Source organism: Bos taurus, chromosome 19 (assembly GCF_002263795.3).
Source record: "Bos taurus isolate L1 Dominette 01449 registration number 42190680 breed Hereford chromosome 19, ARS-UCD2.0, whole genome shotgun sequence".
Lineage (NCBI taxonomy): Eukaryota > Metazoa > Chordata > Mammalia > Artiodactyla > Bovidae > Bos > Bos taurus.
In genome coordinates, this window is record NC_037346.1 from 23,324,774 (window position 1) to 23,346,415 (window position 21,642).

Here is a 21,642-nt window from a genome sequence, read left to right on the forward strand (position 1 = left end):
CACCTTGCCCGGGTTTCACAGGAGGCACTTCAGGGCCACAGGGTGAGTGGGGGCACCTGGTGTGCTGTTCTCAGCATTCCCTACTCACGGTGATTATGGAGGCATGCCTCCGCCCACTCCCAGAGAACTCGCAGCCTCGTGCCCAGAGGCTGCCTGGCAGGCTGGGTGAGGCTAGGCCGCTGCTTGGATCCCCAGCTCCCCAGCCTGGCTTCGTGCGTGCCACGCAACGGTCGCCTGGGGAAGGTAGGAAGGCTAATGACTCATTACCCCAGCAATTAGTCACATCACTGAGGAGCTCGGTCCCCTGCAGGACTGGTGCCGCCTGCTGCCACTCTGGTTCCTGTTCCTCTCTGTTTTTCTCCCTCTCTGAACGGGCACTGCCAGCCCGGGAAACAGTCGCCACTTTCCTCCAGGTGTGGGCGTGTAGCTGCAGCAGGACCAAGAGCCTAGGACTAAAAGGCCACTCATCTGTGCTCCCTGCCCCAGGGCTACATAGGACCTCCAGGGACCTACCACAGAGCGGGGCATGTGACTCTGAAGCGAAGATTCCCCCACATGCCTCATATACACATGACCCCTGTAGATACACCTGTCTGCGTACACACATGCTCACACATGTATGAATGTGGCAGGAGGGAAAGGCTGCGTCTCCCAGGAGAAGGCAGGGACGGTAACCTCCCTCCCCACCCCGGGACCACTCTCATTGAGCTGGCCAGCCTCCAGTTTGGCCCTAGGGACTCTCTAAACGTCTCAACCTCAGTGCGAGAGACAGCCAAAACTTACAGGACAGCAGTGACCGTAACAGTAAAGGCAGAAATTAGGTGACAGCTGCTGCTTTCAGTGGTTATTTCCCAAGTGCCGGTTTCTCTCTCTTTTTTTTTTTAAGATGCAGATTGTTTGTTTTTTTTTTTTAATATAGTTTTGTTTTTGTTTTTGGCTGTGCTGGGTTGTTGTTGCCACACGAGCTTCTCTCTGGTTGCGGCGAATAGGGGCTACTCTCTCGTTGTGGTGTGTGGCTCCTCTTGTTTCGGAGCACGGGCTTAGGACCTGCTGGCTTCAGTAGCTGCAGCTCCCAGGCTCTAGAACACAGGCTCAGTCGTTGTGGCTCACGGGCTTAGCTGCTCCAAGGCATGTGAGATCTTCCCGAATAGGGAATTGAACCCACCTGTGTGTTGAGAGTCCCTTGGACTGCAAGGAGATCCAACCAGTCCATTCTGAAGATCAGCCCTGGGATTTCTTTGGAAGGAATGGTGCTAAAGCTGAAACTCCAGTACTTTGGCCACCTCATGCGAAGAGTTGACTCATTGGAAAAGACCCTGATGCTGGGAGGGATTGGGGGCAGGAGGAGAAGGGGACGACAGAGGATGAGATGGCTGGATGGCATCACTGACTCGATGGACGTGAGTCTGAGTGAACTCCAGGAGTTGGTGATGGACAGGGAGGCCTGGCGTGCTGCGATTCATGGGGTCGCAAAGAGTCGGACACGACTGAGCGACTGAACTGAACTGAACTGAACTGTGTGTCCTGCATTGGCAGGCAGATTCTTTACCACTAGTGCTACCTGGGAAGCCCACCTCCAGCCCAGTCCCTGTGAAAAGAGAACACATGAGGCAAGAGACCTCCTCCCACCTTGAGCCCCCACCCCCAACGCACCTGGAGGAGGTGAAAGGGGCTCAGCCCATGTTTGGGGCCCTGGCTCCTCCTCCCATCTCTGCCACTTTGTGATGCGAATCAGCCTTCTTCCCCTTTCAGGGCCTTTCCTTCCTCAGCTGTAAAACAATCAGCTTGGCCTCAGTCATGGCCAAGCCCCTTTCCTCCCCCGTACTTCCACACTAATTTCTTTTTAGCATCTGTCTGTGCCCAGGGCAGCTCCCCACCCTCCCCCACCACGCCCTTCTTTGCTTCCTGTGGAGCTTGTCTGCTGTAAGCAGCGTCCAGACGGAGAGTAGGCCTACCCCCTAAAAATATGAATGAATGAAGGGAAGCCCTCCCTGCATGGGAAGGAGAAATCTCTCACTCCCGCAGGGCTCATCAATAATTCAGGGCCGCTGTCAGGTCTGATCTCTGCAGTGGCTTCATCAATATTTCAGCTCCTTCTCCAGAGCCTCGTTCCTTAGCAACCGCATCATCGGTGCTCTCCAGGAGGGCTGCCGGGCTGTGTGTTCCCCTCGTCCCCTGTCCTGGGGGTGCTGTCCGCGCTTGCCCTCGTGGGCAGGGGTGGAGTCACCCATACCACCCGCCCTGGCAGCTTTGTCCTCAGAGCCTCAGGACGATGCCACATACAGGAGGCATGACATACCAGGCCAGGTGGTGGGAGGGGACGGGGATGGAATGGCACGTCAAAGCCCCCAGGGGTCCACCCTGGGCAGGGAGGAGCAGGGGCACGAGCGGGAGCACTTTGGGAGGAGGTCGGGGTGCATCTCCCTGGCCGCCCTAAGCCTGAACTGCACCCCCCAGTCCTCGCCCGGGGCGGTCCTCGCCCCTGTGCTCCCCACAGGTATGAGGGAGGGGTGTTCTCCCCTCGCTGTCTTGCCTAGGCTAGTTGCCGTCCCCTCTGTGGCCCAGGTGCGGTGGAGGCTTGCCTCCTGCATCAGCTGAGGCGCCGCGCTGCCGGCTTCCTGCGCAGTGACAAGATGGCAGCCCTGTTCACCAAGGTGGGGAAGACGTGCCCGGTGGCCGGGGAGATTTGCCACAAGGTGCAGGAGCTGCAGCAGCAAGTGGAGGGCAGGTGAGCCTGGGCCGGCCCCGCCCCGCCCCTCCCTTCTGCTCGGTCCATTTCCAAGGGCCTCTCGGGTGAGGGGCCAGACTAAGGGTGATGAGGGGGGGTGGCCCTTTCATCTCCAACCCCTCCTCCCAGTCAGTCCTCTGGGTTCTCGTCTTGTGGCACCAGACTCTGTTCCCAGAGCCACCAGTCTGCATTGCGGCTTGCCCCCCAAGCCCTCACACTCCTGGAGCCCACCTCTCTCTTTGCAGGAAACCCTTGGCAGGCAACCAGGAGACCCTGCGGAGACAGGGCTCTGCCAGCGGGAAGGCCCCAGCCCTCAGCCTGCAGGCCCTGAAGCACATATGGGTGCGCACAGCGCTGATGGAGAAAGTGCTGGACAAGGTCGTGCAGTACCTGGTGGAGAACTGCAGGTGACTGCCCTTCCCTGAGACCCGCTCCCCACTCCCACCCCAGGCCTGACTGCCCACCGTGGTCTCTAGGCATGCGCCATTCCCTGTAGCACCCAGAAAGCAGGGACCACCCAGGTCACCCACAAAGCTCAGCCCTTGTGGACTCATTGCTGCTTGATTACTGGACTTGGATTGGGTGGGGACATGTCTCCTTGGTGAGCTTGACAGCCCTGGAAGGAGGCCCGGAGCCCTGCGGTCACCCTGTCTGTTTCTTTCCTGGCAGCAAGTACTACGAGAAGGAGGCATTACTGGCAGACCCTGTGTTTGGCCCCATCTTGGCGTCTCTTCTAGGTAAGCCTGGGATCAGAGAGGCCTGTGCTGGCCCACAGCGGTGGCTCCGGGGCAGGTGCCAAGGGACCACCCCCGAGCTGATGGTTCCTGTCTCCACAGTGGGGCCCTGTGCCTTGGAGTACACCAAGCTCAAGACAGCCGACCACTACTGGACTGACCCCTCTGCTGATGAGCTGGTCCAGAGACACCGTATCCGGGGTCCCCCGCATCGCCAGGACTCCCCTGCGAAGCGCCCAGCCCTAGGAGTAGGTGTCCCTCTTCCCACCCCGTGCTCACCCAGGATGGGCCCCTGGGCCTGTGGCGAGGGCAGTCAGCCTGTGTGCTCCTGGCAGATACAGGCGGTAGCGGCCAGCCCGGGAGAGCCTTCCCCGCACTGGCTCTTAAATAAATGCCAGGAGCACAGAGCTGGTCCGAGGCCGAGGGCAAACTGGGGACAGGAAGGACTCTCGGGGTCCTTGGCCCCCACGCTGATCTCCCTGGACCGGGGGCCAAGCCATGACTTTGTGCGCAGATCCGCAAGCGACACTCAAGCGGCAGTGCGTCGGAGGACAGGCTTGCCGCCTGCGCCCGCGAGTACGTGGAGTCGCTGCACCAGAACTCCAGGGCCCGGCTGCTCTACGGCAAGAACAACGTGCTGGTGCAGCCGGTAGGGGAGCCCAACGCCCACCCCACCCCCCCCCCTCTTCCTGAGGGGCCCAGACCTCCAGCCACATCCAGCCCTTCCTTCAGAGGCTTCATTTCACACACCTCACGCCCAACCTTGAGCTGTCACGAGCCACGATGGCATCGGCTCCGGCCCACTGAGACCAGGCCTTCAGGGGGCAGGAATGGCGGCCAACAGGCAGGGGGAACACCCAGCCTGGGTGTGACTGACCCGGACACATCTGCTAGCCAAGAGGCTCACGGGGCAGAGGCAGTGGCCCCAGCCAGGCAGGGAAAGGAGGTGCCCACGTCTGCAAGGGGCACATGACGCCCCTGCTTCCTCCCGGTTCCCAGGCCCAGATCCTGTGATGGGCCCAGTCTGGCCTCCCCTGGACCCACCTGGAGCTCCTCTTCCACAGGCCATCCCAGGAGCCGCTCAGGCCCTCACCCTCTCTGTCCTCTGTGTGTCTCCTTTCTGTAGAAGGAGGACATGGAGGCTGTCCCTGGCTACCTCTCCCTGCACCAGTCTGCAGAGAGCCTCACTCTGAAGTGGACCCCCAACCAGCTCATGAACGGGACTCTGGGGGACTCTGAGCTGGAAAAGAGGTGAGGGCTTTGAGACCCCCTCCCAGGAGTCAGGGAAGGGAGTTGGGGCTTGCTCCCTGGCGGGGAGGGCATGGAGAGATCCAGCCTGCTCCAGGGGGCAGACCTCACTTCTTACCCAACGCCAAGAATTGCAGGGAGAGGCTACCTGGAGAGGTTCCCGGAATCTCTCAGACCAAGCCAGGCCTGGGCATGGAGAGGTTTGTCTGAGCCAAGTTCTGGGCAGCTGCGACTGCCAGGCTCTCTGCTACAAGGATAGCATGGGGCCCCAGGAGACACAGCTGGCCGAGGTTGTTTCTCAGCCACAGTCACGCTATCCTCTGGATAGTCTCACGGCGTCTCGGCGGGGTGACAGGTCTCTGGGCACAGTGACACCAATCTGATTTCTCCTCAGCGTCTACTGGGACTACGCCCTGGTCGTGCCCTTCAGTCAGATCGTCTGCATCCACTGCCACCAGCAAAGTGAGCCTCCCCTGTGCTGGGCGCAGGGGTGAGGGGAAAGAGGCCGCGCGGCCCACAGACCTCCTGTCCCCCTCCCACCGGCCCCTGGCTCCGAGCCCTCTCCCCAGCCTCACTGGTGCACGTTTACCCCCAGAGAGCGGCGGCACGCTCGTGCTGGTGAGCCAGGACGGCATCCAGAGGCCCCCGCTGCACTTCCCACAAGGGGGCCACCTGCTATCCTTCCTGTCCTGCCTGGAGAACGGCCTTCTGCCTCGAGGGCAGCTGGAGCCCCCACTCTGGACCCAGCAGGGGAAGGTACCTCTGGGTGAAGGGAGGTAGGGACTGGGTTCTCTCCTGCCCCCCCCCACCCCAGTCCCCCATCCTTCTGCACATGGAGCTGTTCGCAGCAGCCTGGGGGTCTCCTGCATCAGACCCCACCCACCCAGGGCAGGCTGACCACCCACCCTACCTCTACAGGGGAAGGTGTTCCCCAGGCTACGGAAGCGCAGCAGCCTGCGGTCCATGGACGCGGAGGATGTGAGCACGGGGCGAGCGACCGACTACGTGTTCCGGATCATCTACCCTGGCCACAGACACGAGCACAGTGAGTGTCTCAAACCTCGCTCAGGAGGAAGAGAGCGGGGCTCCGGGTGGTGGGGGGTGCAGTGTCACCTGGGGCCGGGGTGTGGGGCGGCTGGCAGGGCCCGCTGCCCAGGCTGGGGTGACCCAGGCAGGTTGTCACTCAGCCTCACACAGGACCTGTCCCCCCACAAACCGTCCCTCTGAGAAGTAGCCTCTTGTTTATCTAGCCGTCTTTTCCTCACTTCGTAACCCCAGGTCTGTTGGCTCAGAAGTCACTGTTCGGTATTCTCTTGGCCATCTTTTCATGCCCTGCCCCAGGGGAAAAAATGTGATGAGACTAGAAATAGAAGGTGGGGAGCTCTCCGTTTCGCCTCAGCCTGCTGCCTGACCCCCATAGGGAAGTGTGGGTGCGGGGTCAGCGCTGCCTTGTGGGCAGTTTGTGGGTGCAAATTGTTCCCTGACTCTGCTCTAGCCAGGCCTCTCCCCCAACCTGCTACTGATGCGGAGGCAATAGTGGGAGTTGGGGGCATCTAGGGTGAGGTTTGGAGCTACAAGGGGCCTCTGGAGGCCGGGAGTTGAAAGTCGGCTTGGCTCTCGTGGGTCTTGCCCCCCCGGACTTAACCCCTTTGGGCTCCAGGTGGCTGATCCACAAGCATTTACCAACGCTCCCTTTCTGGTCAGAGCACCACAGTGAGCATCACCGACACATGAGCACCGGGCACTGCCCACGGGTTTCTCCCGGCCAGACTTGCTGAGCCTGGGGGTAAGGTCAGAGAATGTGCCAGCCCAGAGCATGTATTTGCCAGCCAGACCACCTGCTCCCAAGACGCACTAACTCATGCCAACAAGTTGTTGACCAGTGGTCTCTGTATTAGTGGACAGACTGTGCAGACTGCAAACATTCAGCCACAGCGTGAGGTCCTGACCAGCATGGAGGGCAGGAGGTGTGGGGCCCCTCCCCTCCCAGGTGTGCCTGCCAAGGAAGAGACACAGCTTTGGCCAGCCGTGTTTGCCGACCTGGCACTTAATCTCGGGCTCTTGCTCAGCTCAGCTGTTGCAGCTTCCACTTGCCCTCTTCAAGTCTTGTCATTTCCCAGTTGCGGTCACCTCAAGGAAGAGAAGCCCAGTGGGGTGACTCATGACTCAGGCTCTTCTAGAGCAGCTCCGGAAAGGCCTGGGAAGGTTGGATTTTCAATCCGAAGAGGGGGATTTTAGGGTGACGTTCAGATGTGGTTCAGCGTGTCTATGACACGAGCCGAAGAATGACGGGGATCCATCTGCCAACAGTCATGCCCGGCCTCAGCTGTGCAGGGCTGGGGAGCCCCTATCTTTCACTACCCTGACCACCCCCATCAGTTCTCTCTTCTGTTCTTCCTAGAGAGGGCATCCTTCAAGAGTGAGCTCTGTAGCTGCCTCCCAGCCCTCACTTTCTTCCATCATTTCCCCAGTAACTCATCAAAAAGCTCTCCGGTCCCCTCTTCCACACCCTGCAGGCTCAAGGTGACCCCAGACTCTGTAAGGAGGGAGTCCGGACCCTCCTGCCTTGGGACCAGGGTCCTCACGCCTCTGCGTCTCTGCTGTTCTCTTTGAGCAGTCACTATTAACTACCACCACCTAGCGGCCAGCCGCGCGGCCTCGGTGGACGATGATGAGGAAGAGGAGGATAAACTACACGCGATGCTCTCAATGATCTGCTCGCGGAACCTCACAGCTCCCAATCCGATGAAAGGTTTTTATCCCTCCCTGTCTCCCTGATCCACCCCTTCCTCCCGCCCTGCCCCAATCCCCTGGGCCCACGTGCCACCCACCGCAGGGGCTCAGATGGCAGTGTTGGCATTACAGGACTTGCACCCAGGATGCAGATCAGGGAGGGTGGAAGGAGGCGCCAGCCAGAGGGACAGGACCAAGGGCAGCCGGTTCTGGGTTCCCCATCGAACCTGTGAGGGGAGGCTTCCCACCCGAGAGGGAAGAGATTAGAGATTCCCTGGTAGGAAGTCTGATTATCTGGTTCCCTCCTGGGAATGAATGGCTCTCTGAGCCCTGTTCCTCCGGGGGTGGATCATGCTGATAAACCCAAGACAGTGTCTTTCTCTCTCTCCCACTGTCTGGAAAGACGTAAACAGAACAGAAGAGCAGGCCCCTCCTCAACAGGGCTAGGAGCGGGACAGCTCATGGGGACAGGAGTCACCTGTGGTCAGGGGAGGGGTTGGGGCCACCATGGAGAGAGACCCAGAGCTCAGTTGACCCGGCTAGCACTTTAGCATGAAATCTAGGAATATCTGTGTCAGAGATATCAGACAGCTGTGTTCCCGCCCTCAGGGACCTGAGTCCAGGGTTACAAAGACCCCTTTACTGGAAATGACAGGACAGTGCCCACAGCTTCTCTGGTCACCAGTCCTCTTGGGGCAGAGCTTGACTGGTGGAGAGGCACTGGCCGGGGGACCAGTGAGGCCCAGGTCACGTAAGACTGGTTCTGAAGGGCTGAGGCCCCCTCTCTCAGATCTGAGGGGAAGCATTCCCATGCCACAGATTCACTTCTTTCTTCTTTTTTTTCATTAAAAACATATATTGTGTCCATATAGGAGCTAGTGGAAAAATCTTCATCTCTATCTCTTTTCTATACTCCACACGTGTGCTAAGTCACTTCAGTCATGTCCGACCATAGCCCGCCAGGCTCCTCTCTCCATGGGGATTCCCCAGGCAAGAACACTAGAGTGGGTTGCCGGTTGCCATGCCCTCCTCCAAGGGATCTTCCAGACTCAGGGATTGAACCCGAGACTCATGTCTCCTTCATTGGCAGGCAAGTTCTTTACCACTAGCTCCGCTTGGGAAACCCTTTCTGTTCTCTAAGAATGACCAATTAAATATATAATCCCCAACATTTTAGGAGATGAGGGTGGGGTTTATACAACAAGTAGGAAAAGAAGCTTGACACCATCCATTGTCCAGGATGAAAGTCAGCTGGTCTCTGTTCCATCAGACCTTAATGCAGATGCGGAACGCTTTGCTTCTGTTGCCCCGCTGCAGGGGGCTTGATGGCTCCTCATGGTCACATTCACCTGCAGACAGCAGAGCCAGAGCTTCGAGGTCAGTGGATCTCTATGAAATGTACACACACATACACACAGCGTTTGTGAGGCAGACTGTTACAAAAGTATCTTCCTGTTTGTTTATGCCTCCCTGTATGCACTTGAACAATTCCCTACCATTCTTTTTATTTGTTTTTATTTTTTAAACGATTTACAAAGTTGTGTTACTTTCAGGTACACAGCAAAGGGATTCAGTTTTATAGATGTATCTATTCTCTTTCAGATTAGTTTTCATCGTCGGTTATTGTAATACCGACTGTAGTCCCCTGTCCTATACTGTAGGTCCTTGTTTATCTATCTTACCGATAGTAATATATTTATATGTTAATCCCAAACTCCTAATTTATCTCGCCCCCCAGCCACAGAGTAATTCCTTCTCCCCTTTCCCTGCCCCTATACAGAGAATGTGAGGCTTCCCTCATAGCTCAGTTGGTAAAGAATCCGCCTGCAATGCAGGAGACACCGGTTCAATTCCTGGGTCAGGAAGATCCGCTGGAAAAGGGATAGGCTACCCACACCAGTATTCTTGGGCTTTCCCTTGTGGCTCAGCTGGTAAAGAATCCACCCGCAATGTGAGAGACCTGAGTTCAGTACCTGAGTTGGGAAGATCTCCTGGAGAAGGGAAAGGCTACCAACTCCAGTGTTCTGGCCAAGAGAATTCCATGGACTGTTTAGTCCATGGGGTCGCAAAGAGTCGGACATGACTGAGCGACTTTCACTTCCACTTTCACAGGGGTATTCAGGAATATGCGACACTCTCCTTATACAAAATTCTACCAAAGAATCCAGTTCCTGAGCTTGACCGCCACGCCTGTAACGGGAAACCCAGTCCATAGCCTAGAACACGCCTGGTACACCCTCAGCCCAGCCCCCGGCTGCCCCCTTACCCACCACGTCCCTGCCCTTGCGCCTGCCCCCTCTGCCAGCCCTCCAGTGGGACCCCCCCCCGGGCCAGCTGGTAGGAACTGGGGGACCCTCACTCCCCACGTTGGTCGCCTGCACTTGGCCTGCCACTTGGACTTTCCTTGCAGACCTGTGCTTGGTGCTGATGCTCATTTCCAGGTTAGCTGACTTGGAGCAGTGTGGGAAGGCTAAGTGAGGAGAGTCGGGGAGCCCCTTCCCACCCCACAAACGGTAGTCAGGCTGAAGGCTGGGGGTGTCCCAGTAGAGCCCCTGTTTGGTGGTTGTGGAGCTGAGGAAGCCATCCCTGGATGCTCTGAGAACTGAGGCCCCCCAAGGTCAGAGAAACTCAGAGGGTGCAGGGGCAAGGGGGCTTGTCTGAGCATACTCTTGGGGGACTCAGGGTCAAGCCAACCCAGTGTACAGCCCCCGGCTCCAGCCCTTGAGAAAGGGGAGGAGGTGTGTGAGCAGTGTCGTCAGGTGGCTGGGGCGATGGTATGGGAGCCCCACCTCCACTCCAGTCCATAATGACAACACTGTTGAGTCCGTTCTGCTAGCCGTTGCTTTCCAGGCCTGCGACATGCTTGACTTGTGCATGTGAATCAAGTGGCGGGGGTCCAGACCCTCCCCTCCCTCCCCCTCTCTCCCCCCCTCTCCCCCCCTCCTCCCCTGGCTGCCTCCCCACCGAGCAGAGATGCTGTTCACTCTAATTCTGCTCCAGGCCAGGCACCTTTCACTCGGAATCTTAGGGGCTGTGGGGTTCGACCACCCTAATTGTTTCGCTTCAAACTTTCCTCATGCTCAGAGGAGAGAGTCAGAGTCAAAGCTGGCCCAGCAGACCCTCCCCGTCTAGCCTGCTGCCCCTTGCCCAGTCACTCCAGAGCTCCGGCTGTCTGCACTGGGTTAATTCAGAGATGCAGTGTTCAATGCTGGCTGGCTCAGCTCCTTCCTGGAGAATTAAGGTGAAGAGCATTGACCCAGGACACTTGCCTTGGTTGGGCCCTGCTTTCTGGGCATGAACTCGTTTTCCTGTGTGCCCACCCTCTATACCTGGCACACCCCCACACCCCGCCTGCCCACCTGCTGCTGCCTACCTGGCTGGGCCCTCTGCCACCCCTCCCCTGCCTCCCCCCACCACGGGCCTCTCTCCTGCCTGCCTGCTGCAGGGGCCTGATCTGGGCTCCTGCCCCATCCCACCTGCATTTGTCCCCTCCTCCTTCTTCCCAGAATCTAGCATGGCTTGCACCCCTCACTCCCAGAGCCGCAGCCCCCCCACCCCACACCCAGAGTGTTCCCTTAATTTGCCTCCGGGTGGAGCTGAAGGGCCAGATATCAAAAAATCCCAGCTATGGATCTGGAAAGAGAGCCCCTGGGGCCCAGACAGGGCCGCCTCTGAGGGGACTGGAGGGGGTCAGCTTAGTCCTGCCTGCCAGAGCACGCCCAGAGCTGGAGTCTGCCCCAGACTCACAGCAGCCTAGGACCCAGGCTGTAATGCGCAGAAAGAAACGACTGCTTAAATGAAGTCTCTTTATCACACACACACACAGCACTCTCCCTCTCTCTCTCCTTATCTTCTTCAGGCTTCTCGGTCCTTTCCCTCCCCGCTGGCGTCTTTTCCTGGTCCTTTCCCTTTCTGCCCTCATGACTCTGCTTCATCTTTGTGGCTCACCGGACCTGCCAGAGTCCCCCCCACCACCCTTCAACGAGCAGTGCCTGCCCCACGTGGGCCCTTGAAGCTCTCAAAGATCTTGAGTTCTTATTCAGACTAGCTGGGCCGGCTGAGGAGGCTTGGTCTGCGGTGGCGGAAACATGTCCAAGGAGCTGTCTTCTGCAGCACGTTCTTCTGGGTGGCGGAACTGTGTGGGAGCTTTTCCCTTCCTGCCAGCTCACCTATGTGTTTGCAGGAGGCCACTGAACCGAGGGCAATCAGGCTGGGCAGGGATGGAGAACTCGCCCGCTGCTAGGCTGGCAGCAGGGGCACCTGCCCAGGCAGGGTGCACCGCTCCTCCTCAGCCACTGGCCACCAGGTCTAGAACCCTCAGAGGGATGAGGTCTGTGGACCAGGACTGGTGGCTCAGAGGTCCTTCAGGGACTTTGATCAGCGGAGACTCATGGCATGGGAATGTTCAGAGATTGCAGTGTTCCAGGCATCTTCCTGCAAATCCGAGAGTTTGCTTAAGAGGACCAGGCTGAATCCTGGCAGGCCAGCCAGCTGGCAGCATTTCAGAGAGCTCAGGCTTTTCTTGTTCCTTCTCTTTCTTTCTCCTCCCTCTAGAAAAACAAGTGTCTATCCCATCGCTCATAGCACAGTCATCCATGACTCAGTGAAGTACCGAATCACGCTCAGAAAGTCCAGGTGGGAAGAGTCAGGCACCCTCTCTCTCTCTCCACCACCTCCATCTCTGGGCTCTGGACCCTGGGCCAGGCAGGCACCACCCCTGTGGTTTTCCACCAAAGGGCGACTTCATGCTGCAGCTCTGGGCACAGAGGTGGGCATGCTGCAGGGTGCTTGGGGGAGGAGACCGGCCAGGCCCTGACCGTGGCCCCCTTCCTGCCCTCAGATGCTGGCGACATGATCGAGATGCAGGGCTTTGGGCCCAGCCTGCCAGCCTGGCACCTACAGCCCCTGTGCAGCCAGGGCTCCTCCTGCCTCTCCTGCTCCACCAGCAGCTCCCCCTATGCGCCCCCCAGCCACTGCAGCTGTGTACCTGACCGGTGAGTGGGCCTGCGCGTCTGAGTGCATGTGTCGGTCTGGGCCCTTGTCACTTGTGTCGGTCTGGGCCCTTGTCACTTGCCTGACACGGGGTGGTCTTGAGTTGGATACACCTGGGTTCTAATCTCACTTTTGTTCCCCACGTGGCTCTGCCAAGTCACTGAGTCTCTCTGAGCTCCTATGTTTCTGAGCCTCAGTGTCCTCATCTGTGAAATGGCAATAATACCTGCTGTTCCCTAAGGTGCCTATGAGCACTGAATGAGGTGTACAATGCACATGAGTGCCCAGAGTTGTGCCTGGCACTGGGCGGGTGCTCGGTATCTGGAACTCCTCTTCCCAGGGTGGACCTGGATCCCACCATCATGCTGACGTCTGAGGTGCTTCAGCAGGTGTCTGGGCATTTGCTCTGTTACCAGGAACAGTGTGTGTGTGGCCTTTGTGAGAGGGCCATGTGCCCACCCTTGATGGTTTCACTAGCTGCATTTTCACCTGTAACTTCATCCTAACCCTGTTATGTCTGTTGACCCTCAGATGGCTCTCTCCATTCTCACACGAGGACACCAAGATGTACTAATGCAAAGTTAGTTGGCCAAGATTCCTGGGGTGGTTGGGGACCAGGCTGGGCCCCCAGCAGCTCTACCCAGAGTAGCTGGCAAAGCCAGGGAGCCCTTGACATGTTCCCGGGCTGTAGATCCTGCTCCCTGCACCACCCGAGCCCCTCACCTGCCCCCTGAGCCCGAAGATCCTCCCTTCTCACTCGTCCCGCCAGAGGAGCAGCCCTGAGTCAGGCTGATCCCACAGGTTGCCCCTCAGGCTGCTGTGTGAGAGCATGAAGAGGCAGATCGTGTCCCGGGCCTTCTACGGCTGTGAGTGTGGGGTGAGGTGGGGCCGCCGGGGCGGGGGTGGGGCGGGGGCGGGCACCGGGACGCAGGGTCACGGCCTCCTGGCTCCCCCGCTTCCCCCTCAGGGCTGGCCTACTGCCGCCACCTGTCCACGGTGCGCACCCACCTGTCAGCGCTGGTGCATCACAACATCGTCCCGCCTGCCCGGCCCCCAGGGGCCTCGGGGGGCCTCACCAAGGACGTGTGGAGCAAGTATCAGAAGGACGAAAAGGTGCGCGCTCTGGGCTACCAGGCTCTGGGGTGGCTGGGCGGGAGGCCACAGTGAGAGCCGACCACCGTGCTCTGTGTTCGGTGAAATGTGGTGCAGGCTCAGAGGGGACAGGCCAGGACGGATAGCCTTGGAGTACGGGGGTCACGGGGAGTCTCGAACAACCAGGCCTGTGGTCTCCACAGGAAAGAGATCAGACAGGGAGTCCTCTCTGCTTCTACATGACTCCACTGCCCTGGGGAGAGCCTCTGCAAATCCCTCCAGGCTCCTTTCCTGCCCTGGAGGGGTTGAAGTAGATCTTCGTCCAGCTCTAGCCTGGGGGGTGCAGTGCCGGGATGTGATGGTCCCAGAGCCATCCGAACCATCCCTGGCCCCGGCTCTCCAGGGCGTGGGGTCACCTGGCTGGCCCACACAGTCTTGCCTCCCTGGGTCCCTCAGAACTACAAGGAGCTGGAGCTGCTGCGGCAGGTCTACTACGGAGGCGTGGAACATGAGATCCGCCAGGATGTCTGGCCGTTCCTGCTTGGCCACTACAAGTTTGGCATGAGCAAGAAGGAGATGGAGCAGGTGAGGGGGAGGACGGGGGCACAGGCAGGGAGCCAGGCCAGGGGAACCCGGGGAGGGGGGGCACCTCAGAAACCTCAGTCTCTTCCCAGCCCGAAAGAGACAGGACAGAGCAGCCCCGCCATCCTCAACCCCGGGCCCGGCCCGAGCCTCCGGCTGTCCCGGGAGGACGGCTGCCGAGGGGGCCCGGTGCGCCCCTCCCCCCAATGGTCACGCTGTGGTCTGAGCACAGGTGGACACAGTGGTGGCAGCGAGGTACCAGCGGGTGTTGGCGGAGTGGAAGGCCTGCGAGGTGGTGGTGAGGCAGCGGGAGCGGGAGGCTCACCCGGCCACACTCACCAAGTTCTCCTCGGGCAGCAGCATCGACAGCCACGTTCAGCGCCTCGTCCACCGAGACTCCACCATCAGCAATGATGTGAGCCCGACGGGACCTGGGGGCCGGGGGCGGGGCCGCCAGCACTGCAGGCCTGACCTCTGATGCTCGTGCTAATGGGCAGCGAGGCCCTGGAGCACACCTCCACGTGTCCGTGTGTCTCGTTTCCTTCCACTGAAAGATGGGATGACGGTCCCCCTGCTGCCCACTCCTCTGGCTTGTTGCAGGAATAAATGACATGGCGTGCTGTGTTGTGTCCTAAGAGACTAGCAGAGGAGGGTGGATTTATGGTGAATTAGGGAGGCCCTCCTTCTCTGGAGCTTCCCTGGTGGCTCAGACAGTGAAGAATCTGTTTGCAATCCAGGAGACGCAGGTGTGATCCCTTGGAGAAGGAAATGGCAACCCACTCCAGTATTCTTGCCTGGAGAATTCCATGGACAGAGGAGCCTGGCAGGCTGCAGTCCATGGGGTCGCAAAGAGTCAGACATGACTGAGCGACTAATGCTTCAACACTTTTCCCTCTTTGTAGAGAGACCTCAAGGCTAGGAGTGGGCTTCCCTGGGTTCCAGTCCTAAGTCCGCTAGTGACAGGATGAGTGACTTCTCCTCCCATCTCTGGGGCTTGGTGCCCCGTCTCAGCTCCTCTGATTGTAGAGGCTTCTCCTAGAGCTGAGGCTGGGGGTGGGTGTGCACTTGGAGCAGTCCCATCTCATAGAGTTGGCCATGAGAAGCCAGTTCAGAGCCTGTGTGGTTCTTCCCACATCCCCCTTGACTTTTAGATGAACATCAAATCCCAGTCTATGGCTGCTAGGCCCAACTAGAACTGCAAAGTTTCAGTTATCAGGACATTCTTTTATTAACTATTTTTTTTTTCTTTAAGACTGCCTCTTTAGATAATGTATATTCTTGTTCCTTAACTCCTATTAACCAAAAACTCAGGTTGGAGCAAGACTTAAAAAGAAATATAACTGCCAAGTCATCCTCTCCTTTCCATGGTCTTTGTTCTGAATCCCATGTTTGTGAACAGATTCTCTGTCTGCTTTGGGTTTTGTTAAACCCTGAGTCTGAACCAGGGCCCCAGCTGCTTAGCTTGTGGACACAAGCAGCCTTTCTCGAAGGCACTAACCCAGCAGCACTTCGTGCTTCTTGCCCAAAGTGAAAACTCCTTTTAAGCATCCCTTCCCTCCATAGTCCAAATAGAAAAATGAGACAAAACCGTCCACATATGTCTCTTCTTTTCCTTGTGACTTGTCTGTGGGAGTGTGTGGACCATTCCCAATCAGTAGAACGTGTTTCTTTTTTCCTTCTTCCTTCTCCTCAGCTTATCCTCAGCTAATCTAACTGATGAGGTACTTGCTAGAGAGGTTTCCTGCCTTGTTCTACTACTGCTTCCCTGGTGGTGCAGAGGTTAAAGCATCTGCCTGCAATGCAGAAGACCTGGGTTCGATCCCTGGGTTGGCAAGATCCCCTGGAGAAGGCAATGGCAACCCACTCCAGCATTCTTGCCTGGAAAATCCCATGGACAGAGGAGCCTGGTGGGCTACAGTCCATGGGGTAGCAAAGAGTCAGACACGACTGAGCAACTTCACTTTCACTTTCTACTACTGCACGCTCAGTCCTGAAAACAAGCTGTGTGCCCCAGAGGCCACACCACGACACTGTGGAAGCTGTCCCAACCCAAGGCAGCCCACGACATCTGTGTTTGTAGAGGGTCACTTACTCACACTGGCCATCGAGTGCCCAGGCCTCCGTCCCCCTTCTTCCCTTCCCACTTTTTCTCACCAACGTGAGGCCAGATGGGGTTGGAGACGGCATTTTCATGTTTTCCCAGAGCCTGGTTGGCTGGGTTGGGGGGTTGCTTGGCACCCCCCTGGGGAGGCTGTGCTGGGGAGCCATAGGGTGGGAGTAGGGATGTGAGGAGAATTCTGTGTCCCTCGTGGTTCTGACCCTGGAAGAGAGGCTGAGCTGAGGGGGGTGCTGGAGGGCCGGCGTGAGCCCCGCTGTCTTCACGCCCCCCCTCTCCAACAGGTGTTCGTCTCTGTGGATGACCTGGAGCCTCCAAGGCCCCTGGGCCCCGAAGACCCCAGACCAGAGGCTGAGCCAGGGGCGGAGGCCGGGCCCACGGGCACAGCCATGGTGGAGCAGCAGTCAGTGGAGTTCGACTCTCCAGACTCGGGCCTGCCTTCCTCCCGCAACTACTCCGTGACCTCGGGCATCCAGTCGAGTATAGACGAGGGCCAGATGGGCTTTGAAGAGGAGGACGGTGCTGGGGAGGAAGGCTCCGCTGGAATGGACCCCAAAGCCCAGGTCTCCGAGCCCCAAGAACCTGGCCAGGAGAAGGCCTTGCCGGCTGGCGAGCTGGAGGCCGGGGAGGAGCTCGCGGCCATGTGCGCTGCTGCCTACACTGTATGTGCTCGTTCCCCAGGCATTGGGGACCCTGGGGCGGATGGTGGGATGGCCTGGACTGTCCTGGAGGTGGGCACCGAGCCCCTCCCTCAGCAGGCCCACAGGACTCAGTGCTCCGAGGCCCTTGGCTCCCTGCTTTCGCTGTGTTCCTTTATTCGGGCATCACCTCTGGCCCCTGACTCACCCCTGAGGGCCCTCCACTCTTCCAGATAGAATTACTGGACACTGTGGCCTTAAACCTGCATCGCATAGACAAGGACGTGCAGCGATGTGACCGCAACTACTGGTACTTCACACCCCCCAACCTCGAGCGGCTCCGAGACGTCATGTGCAGGTGCCACTGGGGGCTGGGCTGGGCGGGAGGCGGGGACCCTGCTCCATGCAACATTAGGTCCGGCAGCGCCCTGCTCCCCTGCCCTGTCTCTGTCTCATCACCGGCTCCCTATGTCTGTGTGTCCCCTGTCCTGTCATTCTTGAGGCCTTTCAGATCTCAGCTTTAGCCATGCTTCTCCAGGAAGCCTCAGCTGGTCCCCGCCAGCACGTTGGGGGTGGTGATGGCTTGTCCATTTCTACCCGAGCGCCTTGAGAACCATGGCTATGGATGGTTCAGTATAGCACTCCAGGGCTTCAGGGTGGAGGAAAGGCTGACCTCTGGGTAGCCGACTGGTCTAGCAGTCGTCTCCCCAGGAGTCCCCGAGGGGAGGGGAGGACAGTGCATAGCCACAGAGACTCCCCGGTGTTTCAGCTACGTGTGGGAGCATCTGGACGTGGGCTACGTGCAGGGCATGTGCGACCTGCTGGCACCTCTCCTGGTCGTCCTGGACAATGGTGAGGAGGGGGTAGTGGAATTGGGCCTGGGCCAATCCAAGTGGGGAAAGGAACAGGGGATGGCATGGTCTGCATGAAGTGGGGGGAGGGACGTGAGCCAGCTCTGCCCCCTTCCCTGCCAGCCTCACGCCCACCTCCCCCACAGACCAGCTGGCCTACAGCTGTTTCAGCCACCTCATGAAGAGGATGAGCCAGAACTTCCCCAATGGGGGTGCCATGGACGCCCACTTTGCTAACATGCGCTCCCTTATCCAGGTGAGGTCTGCAGCGAGCGGGGGCAAGTGATGGGACAGTGCTGGGCTTGTTCATTATCCACGGGAGGCTGGGGAGCGCTCCCAAAATGTGTTTTATGTATAAGCTTAGTTTCTTTCATTAAAAAATAAAAACCAAGAGAAGAAAATGGCAACCCACTCCAGTATTCTTGCCTGGAAAAGTCCATGGACAGAGGAGCCTGGAGGGCTGCAGTCCATGGGGTTACATGATTGAGCATGCCATGCATGAGGGTGGAGGGAGATGGATTGTAGAACTAAAAATTAAGTAAAAATAAAAACCCCAAACCCCATCATTTTCAACCTTATCAGTCGAAGAGGAATGTTGGCGTATGAATGCTTATACTTGTGAACGTTCTGGCCAGTAGTGTGGTCAATGATGAAATCACCCAAAAAATGGCATCATTCCAGAGAGGACATCCCAGAGAGATGGGTGGAGCCGCAGGGTGCAGCCCTGCCCTGGGAGGGAGACAGGAGGGGCAGATGCAGCTGCCAGGGGGGCACCCGAGGGCCCTGGGGGTCAGGCGGACAGGGCACTGGGGAAAGCGCCCACACCCATTCAGTCCAGCGCCCTTTCTCCATTTAAACCAGATCCTGGACTCAGAGCTGTTTGAACTCATGCATCAGAATGGAGACTACACCCACTTCTACTTCTGTTACCGGTGGTTCCTGCTAGATTTTAAGAGAGGTGAGAGGCGGGCTGGAGGGCGGGCCTGGGGTCGGGGCAGTGGGACATCCCCAGAATCACTGGTTCTCAACCCACACTGCAGTGTAGAACCGCTCCGAGGAGCGTTGGGCCTCAGCTAGCCCCAGACTTAACTAAGTGTGGAGACTTTAAAAGCCATTAGGTCAATCCACAGTGCAGCTGGGGTTGAAAATCACCCAAAGGCAATGGTTTTCAGAACTGTTTTCAAACCAAGTCTTCCTGAGCACCAAGGCCTATAGAAGTAGAGCTACTCTAGTGTGACGTGGCCTCCGCGGAAGACCAGGGTACAGGAACTACACGGAGGAGGGCGGGGCTTACCCAGCTCCAGTGGCGCGATTGGGTAGCGCGCTGTACCTATAAGAGGAAGGGCGGGGCCTTGCTTGGAAGCCGCCCTCTTCACCGGTTCCCACGGTGGACCGATCCCAGGACCAGGGCCCTGGAGCTCTGTCTTGGCACGAGGCGACCCGTGGCGGCCAGGCCATCTCAGCCCCCTCGCCATCCCCAGAGCTGCCATACGAGGATGTGTTCGCTGTGTGGGAGGTGATCTGGGCAGCCCGGCACATCTCCTCGGAGCACTTTGTCCTGTTCATCGCCCTGGCCCTGGTGGAGGCCTACCGAGAGATAATCCGCGACAACAACATGGACTTCACCGACATCATCAAATTCTTCAACGGTAGGAGACACTCGGCGGTGCCGGCTGCCCCAGCAGAGCTGTTGAGTGGGGCTTCCACTCCTGGCCTGGGCAGGGTAAGGGGTGTCTTAGGAATACTGGCCTGGCCCATAAGGGAATGTCAGGAGTCCTGATGGAAATACAGCCGGGTGGGCGGACCCCGGGCTCCTCCCATACTGCAGCCCCCACCCACCTTCAGCTATCCGTGTCTTTCCCAGAGCGGGCTGAGCATCATGACGCCCAGGAGATCCTGAGGATTGCCCGGGACCTAGTCCACAAGGTGCAGACGCTCATAGAGAACAAGTGAGGCCGCGGCCAGGAGGCAGCCGCCCGCCAGAGCCTGGGCTCCCGGGCAGGGGCCCCACACAGCGAGGTGCAGGGGCGGTGCAGCCAAGACTGCCCCGGCCCCCAGGCCCCGCACCTGCCCCACTGTGTTCTAACAAAGTGCTTGTGAGCCTGGGATCCGACTCCGGGCAGTGCCGGCCCCGCAGGGTGATGCAGGGGCCAGAAGGCCCTGAGGTCAGGGCTGGGAAGGGAGGGGTCAGCCTCAAGGACTGACTGCCTTGGAGGACACCTACTCTACTCCCCTCCCAAATACCTGGGGACAGCCCCACTGCCACTGGCGTCCTGAGCCTGGACAGCTCCCCGTGGCCTCGCTGGGGCCCTGTAGAGTTAGGAGGGCTGTGGTTGCCCGGGCCCCAGCTGGGTGGGTTGAGGGGACCCTGGGCTGTATCTCTTCTGAGTGTCCCTCCGCAGGCCCAGTGCCTGTGCACACACCGGCCCCAACAGGGGCAGGCAGAACAGCTGCCAGTTTGGGTGTGTGTCCTGGATGCAGGAGTGTCCTGGGCTGCATCCCAGGCCCTCCCCCAAGACTGCGGGACAGCCCACCAACATGGGCCCTGGTGGGAACAACCCACCTTAGCAGCACTGCCACTGCCTTTGGCCACTCGAGGTGACCGCGTGCACCATCACCCCCCACACCATTAGCCTGTACAGGGCACCCATGTGTATCTGTACGGTGTCACTCAGCACCCTGCTCCTGCTTCGTGAGTTAGATGCGTTCCTGAAAACTGTGTGAGTGATGCTTTCGCCAGGAGAACCACCTAGAATGTGGCAGAAGCACCTGCACAGGAACCGCAGGGTGATTCTTTTAAGGAGGTGGTCCTTTCACGGCCTCCTCTCAGGAACGGGCTCTGGAGCCCCAGGCAGCCATCTGTCCCCGGCATCTGCTGAGTCCCTGAGGTGGAGGGGAGGGTGCTTGGATCTCCCCAGCCTGCTCTTGGCGAGAAGCAAGGCTCGCTCTTCCTTCCACATGCTTCTCAGGATGCTGAGGATGCTAGAGACCCAGGAACCCCCTTGGAGCCTCATTCACAGAGGTTCTAGGGGGGCCCCAGCTCCTGACCCCAGACAGGCCTAGTCATACCGCTTGCTCCGTTGTCCCCACTGCCCCCCCTCGTCAGTACATGCAGGATGGTCCTTGTTCTGGGGCCAGGAGGCTGCTCTGCCACAGGGGCTGGGCCTGCCCAGCGATCACTGAGGTCTGGTGACTTCCTGTGTTTGAGAAACATGGGAAAGAGCCCAGCAACCCCTCTGCATCCCACACAGTCACCCCAGCCCCGGGCACTGCACAGCCTGTTTAGGGGCAGCCTGCCCCATTGCCCATCCGTCGTCCGTGAGTCCTTGGCCTCCACCAAGCATGGTGGCCTTTGTGTGCCTGCCTTAGTGACTCTGGTTTTGTGAGGAGCAGAGTGCGTATGTTTTTTGGCTCAGAAACTATACTCTTCAGTGTAACAGACCAATAAACACAGCATTTGGCAATGCTTGAGGCTCTGGTGGCTATTTGTGGGCTGGCACTGGACAGTCAGTGACTGTGTGCGCTGGGGAATTCTGTAAGCTCCACGACTGAACGGTAAAGAGGACCTGCTCCACAAGGCCAGGATGGTGAAAAAAAGGAGAACCAAGATTTCCAGAAGTGAGGGACGCTGGTGGTGGAATGGTTGAAGGTGAGAGCCAGACTCTTAAGTACCTGGAGAGAACCCTTGGGGGAACCTTCACCCCAGAGCCAGCAGTCCTGACCAATGGCCTCTCCAGCCTCTGGATGCATGTGGGTCCCTGCCCGCCCTCCTGACTGGCTACAGTTGAGCTGGAGCTCAACTACAAGACCTCCCAGCCCCTCTAGCCAGTGGGAAAGGACCCTGCCCCTCTGGCCTTGGCTCCTCCTGCCCACTGAGCACTGTCTTCCAGATGCCCGCTTCAGGCGAGAGTGGGGAGGAAAGTAGTGG

The 21,642-nt window shown here is 58.7% G+C and overlaps 1 protein-coding gene across 3 annotated transcripts in view; it reads left to right on the plus strand.

The window, feature by feature from the left end:
- The window catches only part of SGSM2 (small G protein signaling modulator 2), a 38,077-nt gene extending 16,897 nt beyond the window's left edge, over window positions 1-21,180 (plus strand). Inside the window, exons 3-24 of one of the 3 annotated variants that reach the window (XM_003587393.6) lie at window positions 2,566-2,728; window positions 2,974-3,135; window positions 3,398-3,465; window positions 3,565-3,710; window positions 3,977-4,111; window positions 4,589-4,713; window positions 5,105-5,172; window positions 5,306-5,466; window positions 5,629-5,755; window positions 7,328-7,462; window positions 12,284-12,437; window positions 13,237-13,301; window positions 13,403-13,548; window positions 13,984-14,112; window positions 14,342-14,524; window positions 16,510-16,887; window positions 17,097-17,221; window positions 17,633-17,715; window positions 17,861-17,970; window positions 18,576-18,672; window positions 19,196-19,363; window positions 19,579-21,180. In XM_003587393.6, the coding sequence (XP_003587441.1) occupies window positions 2,566-2,728; window positions 2,974-3,135; window positions 3,398-3,465; window positions 3,565-3,710; window positions 3,977-4,111; window positions 4,589-4,713; window positions 5,105-5,172; window positions 5,306-5,466; window positions 5,629-5,755; window positions 7,328-7,462; window positions 12,284-12,437; window positions 13,237-13,301; window positions 13,403-13,548; window positions 13,984-14,112; window positions 14,342-14,524; window positions 16,510-16,887; window positions 17,097-17,221; window positions 17,633-17,715; window positions 17,861-17,970; window positions 18,576-18,672; window positions 19,196-19,363; window positions 19,579-19,667 (3,017 nt within the window). In that variant the 3' untranslated portion in view covers window positions 19,668-21,180. The remainder of the gene's footprint in view (window positions 1-2,565; window positions 2,729-2,973; window positions 3,136-3,397; window positions 3,466-3,564; window positions 3,711-3,976; window positions 4,112-4,588; window positions 4,714-5,104; window positions 5,173-5,305; window positions 5,467-5,628; window positions 5,756-7,327; window positions 7,463-12,283; window positions 12,438-13,236; window positions 13,302-13,402; window positions 13,549-13,983; window positions 14,113-14,341; window positions 14,525-16,509; window positions 16,888-17,096; window positions 17,222-17,632; window positions 17,716-17,860; window positions 17,971-18,575; window positions 18,673-19,195; window positions 19,364-19,578) is intronic. The other 2 variants (XM_059878459.1, XM_003587394.6) reach the window with 2 other exon arrangements.
- Window positions 21,181-21,642: the final 462 nt, after the last annotated feature.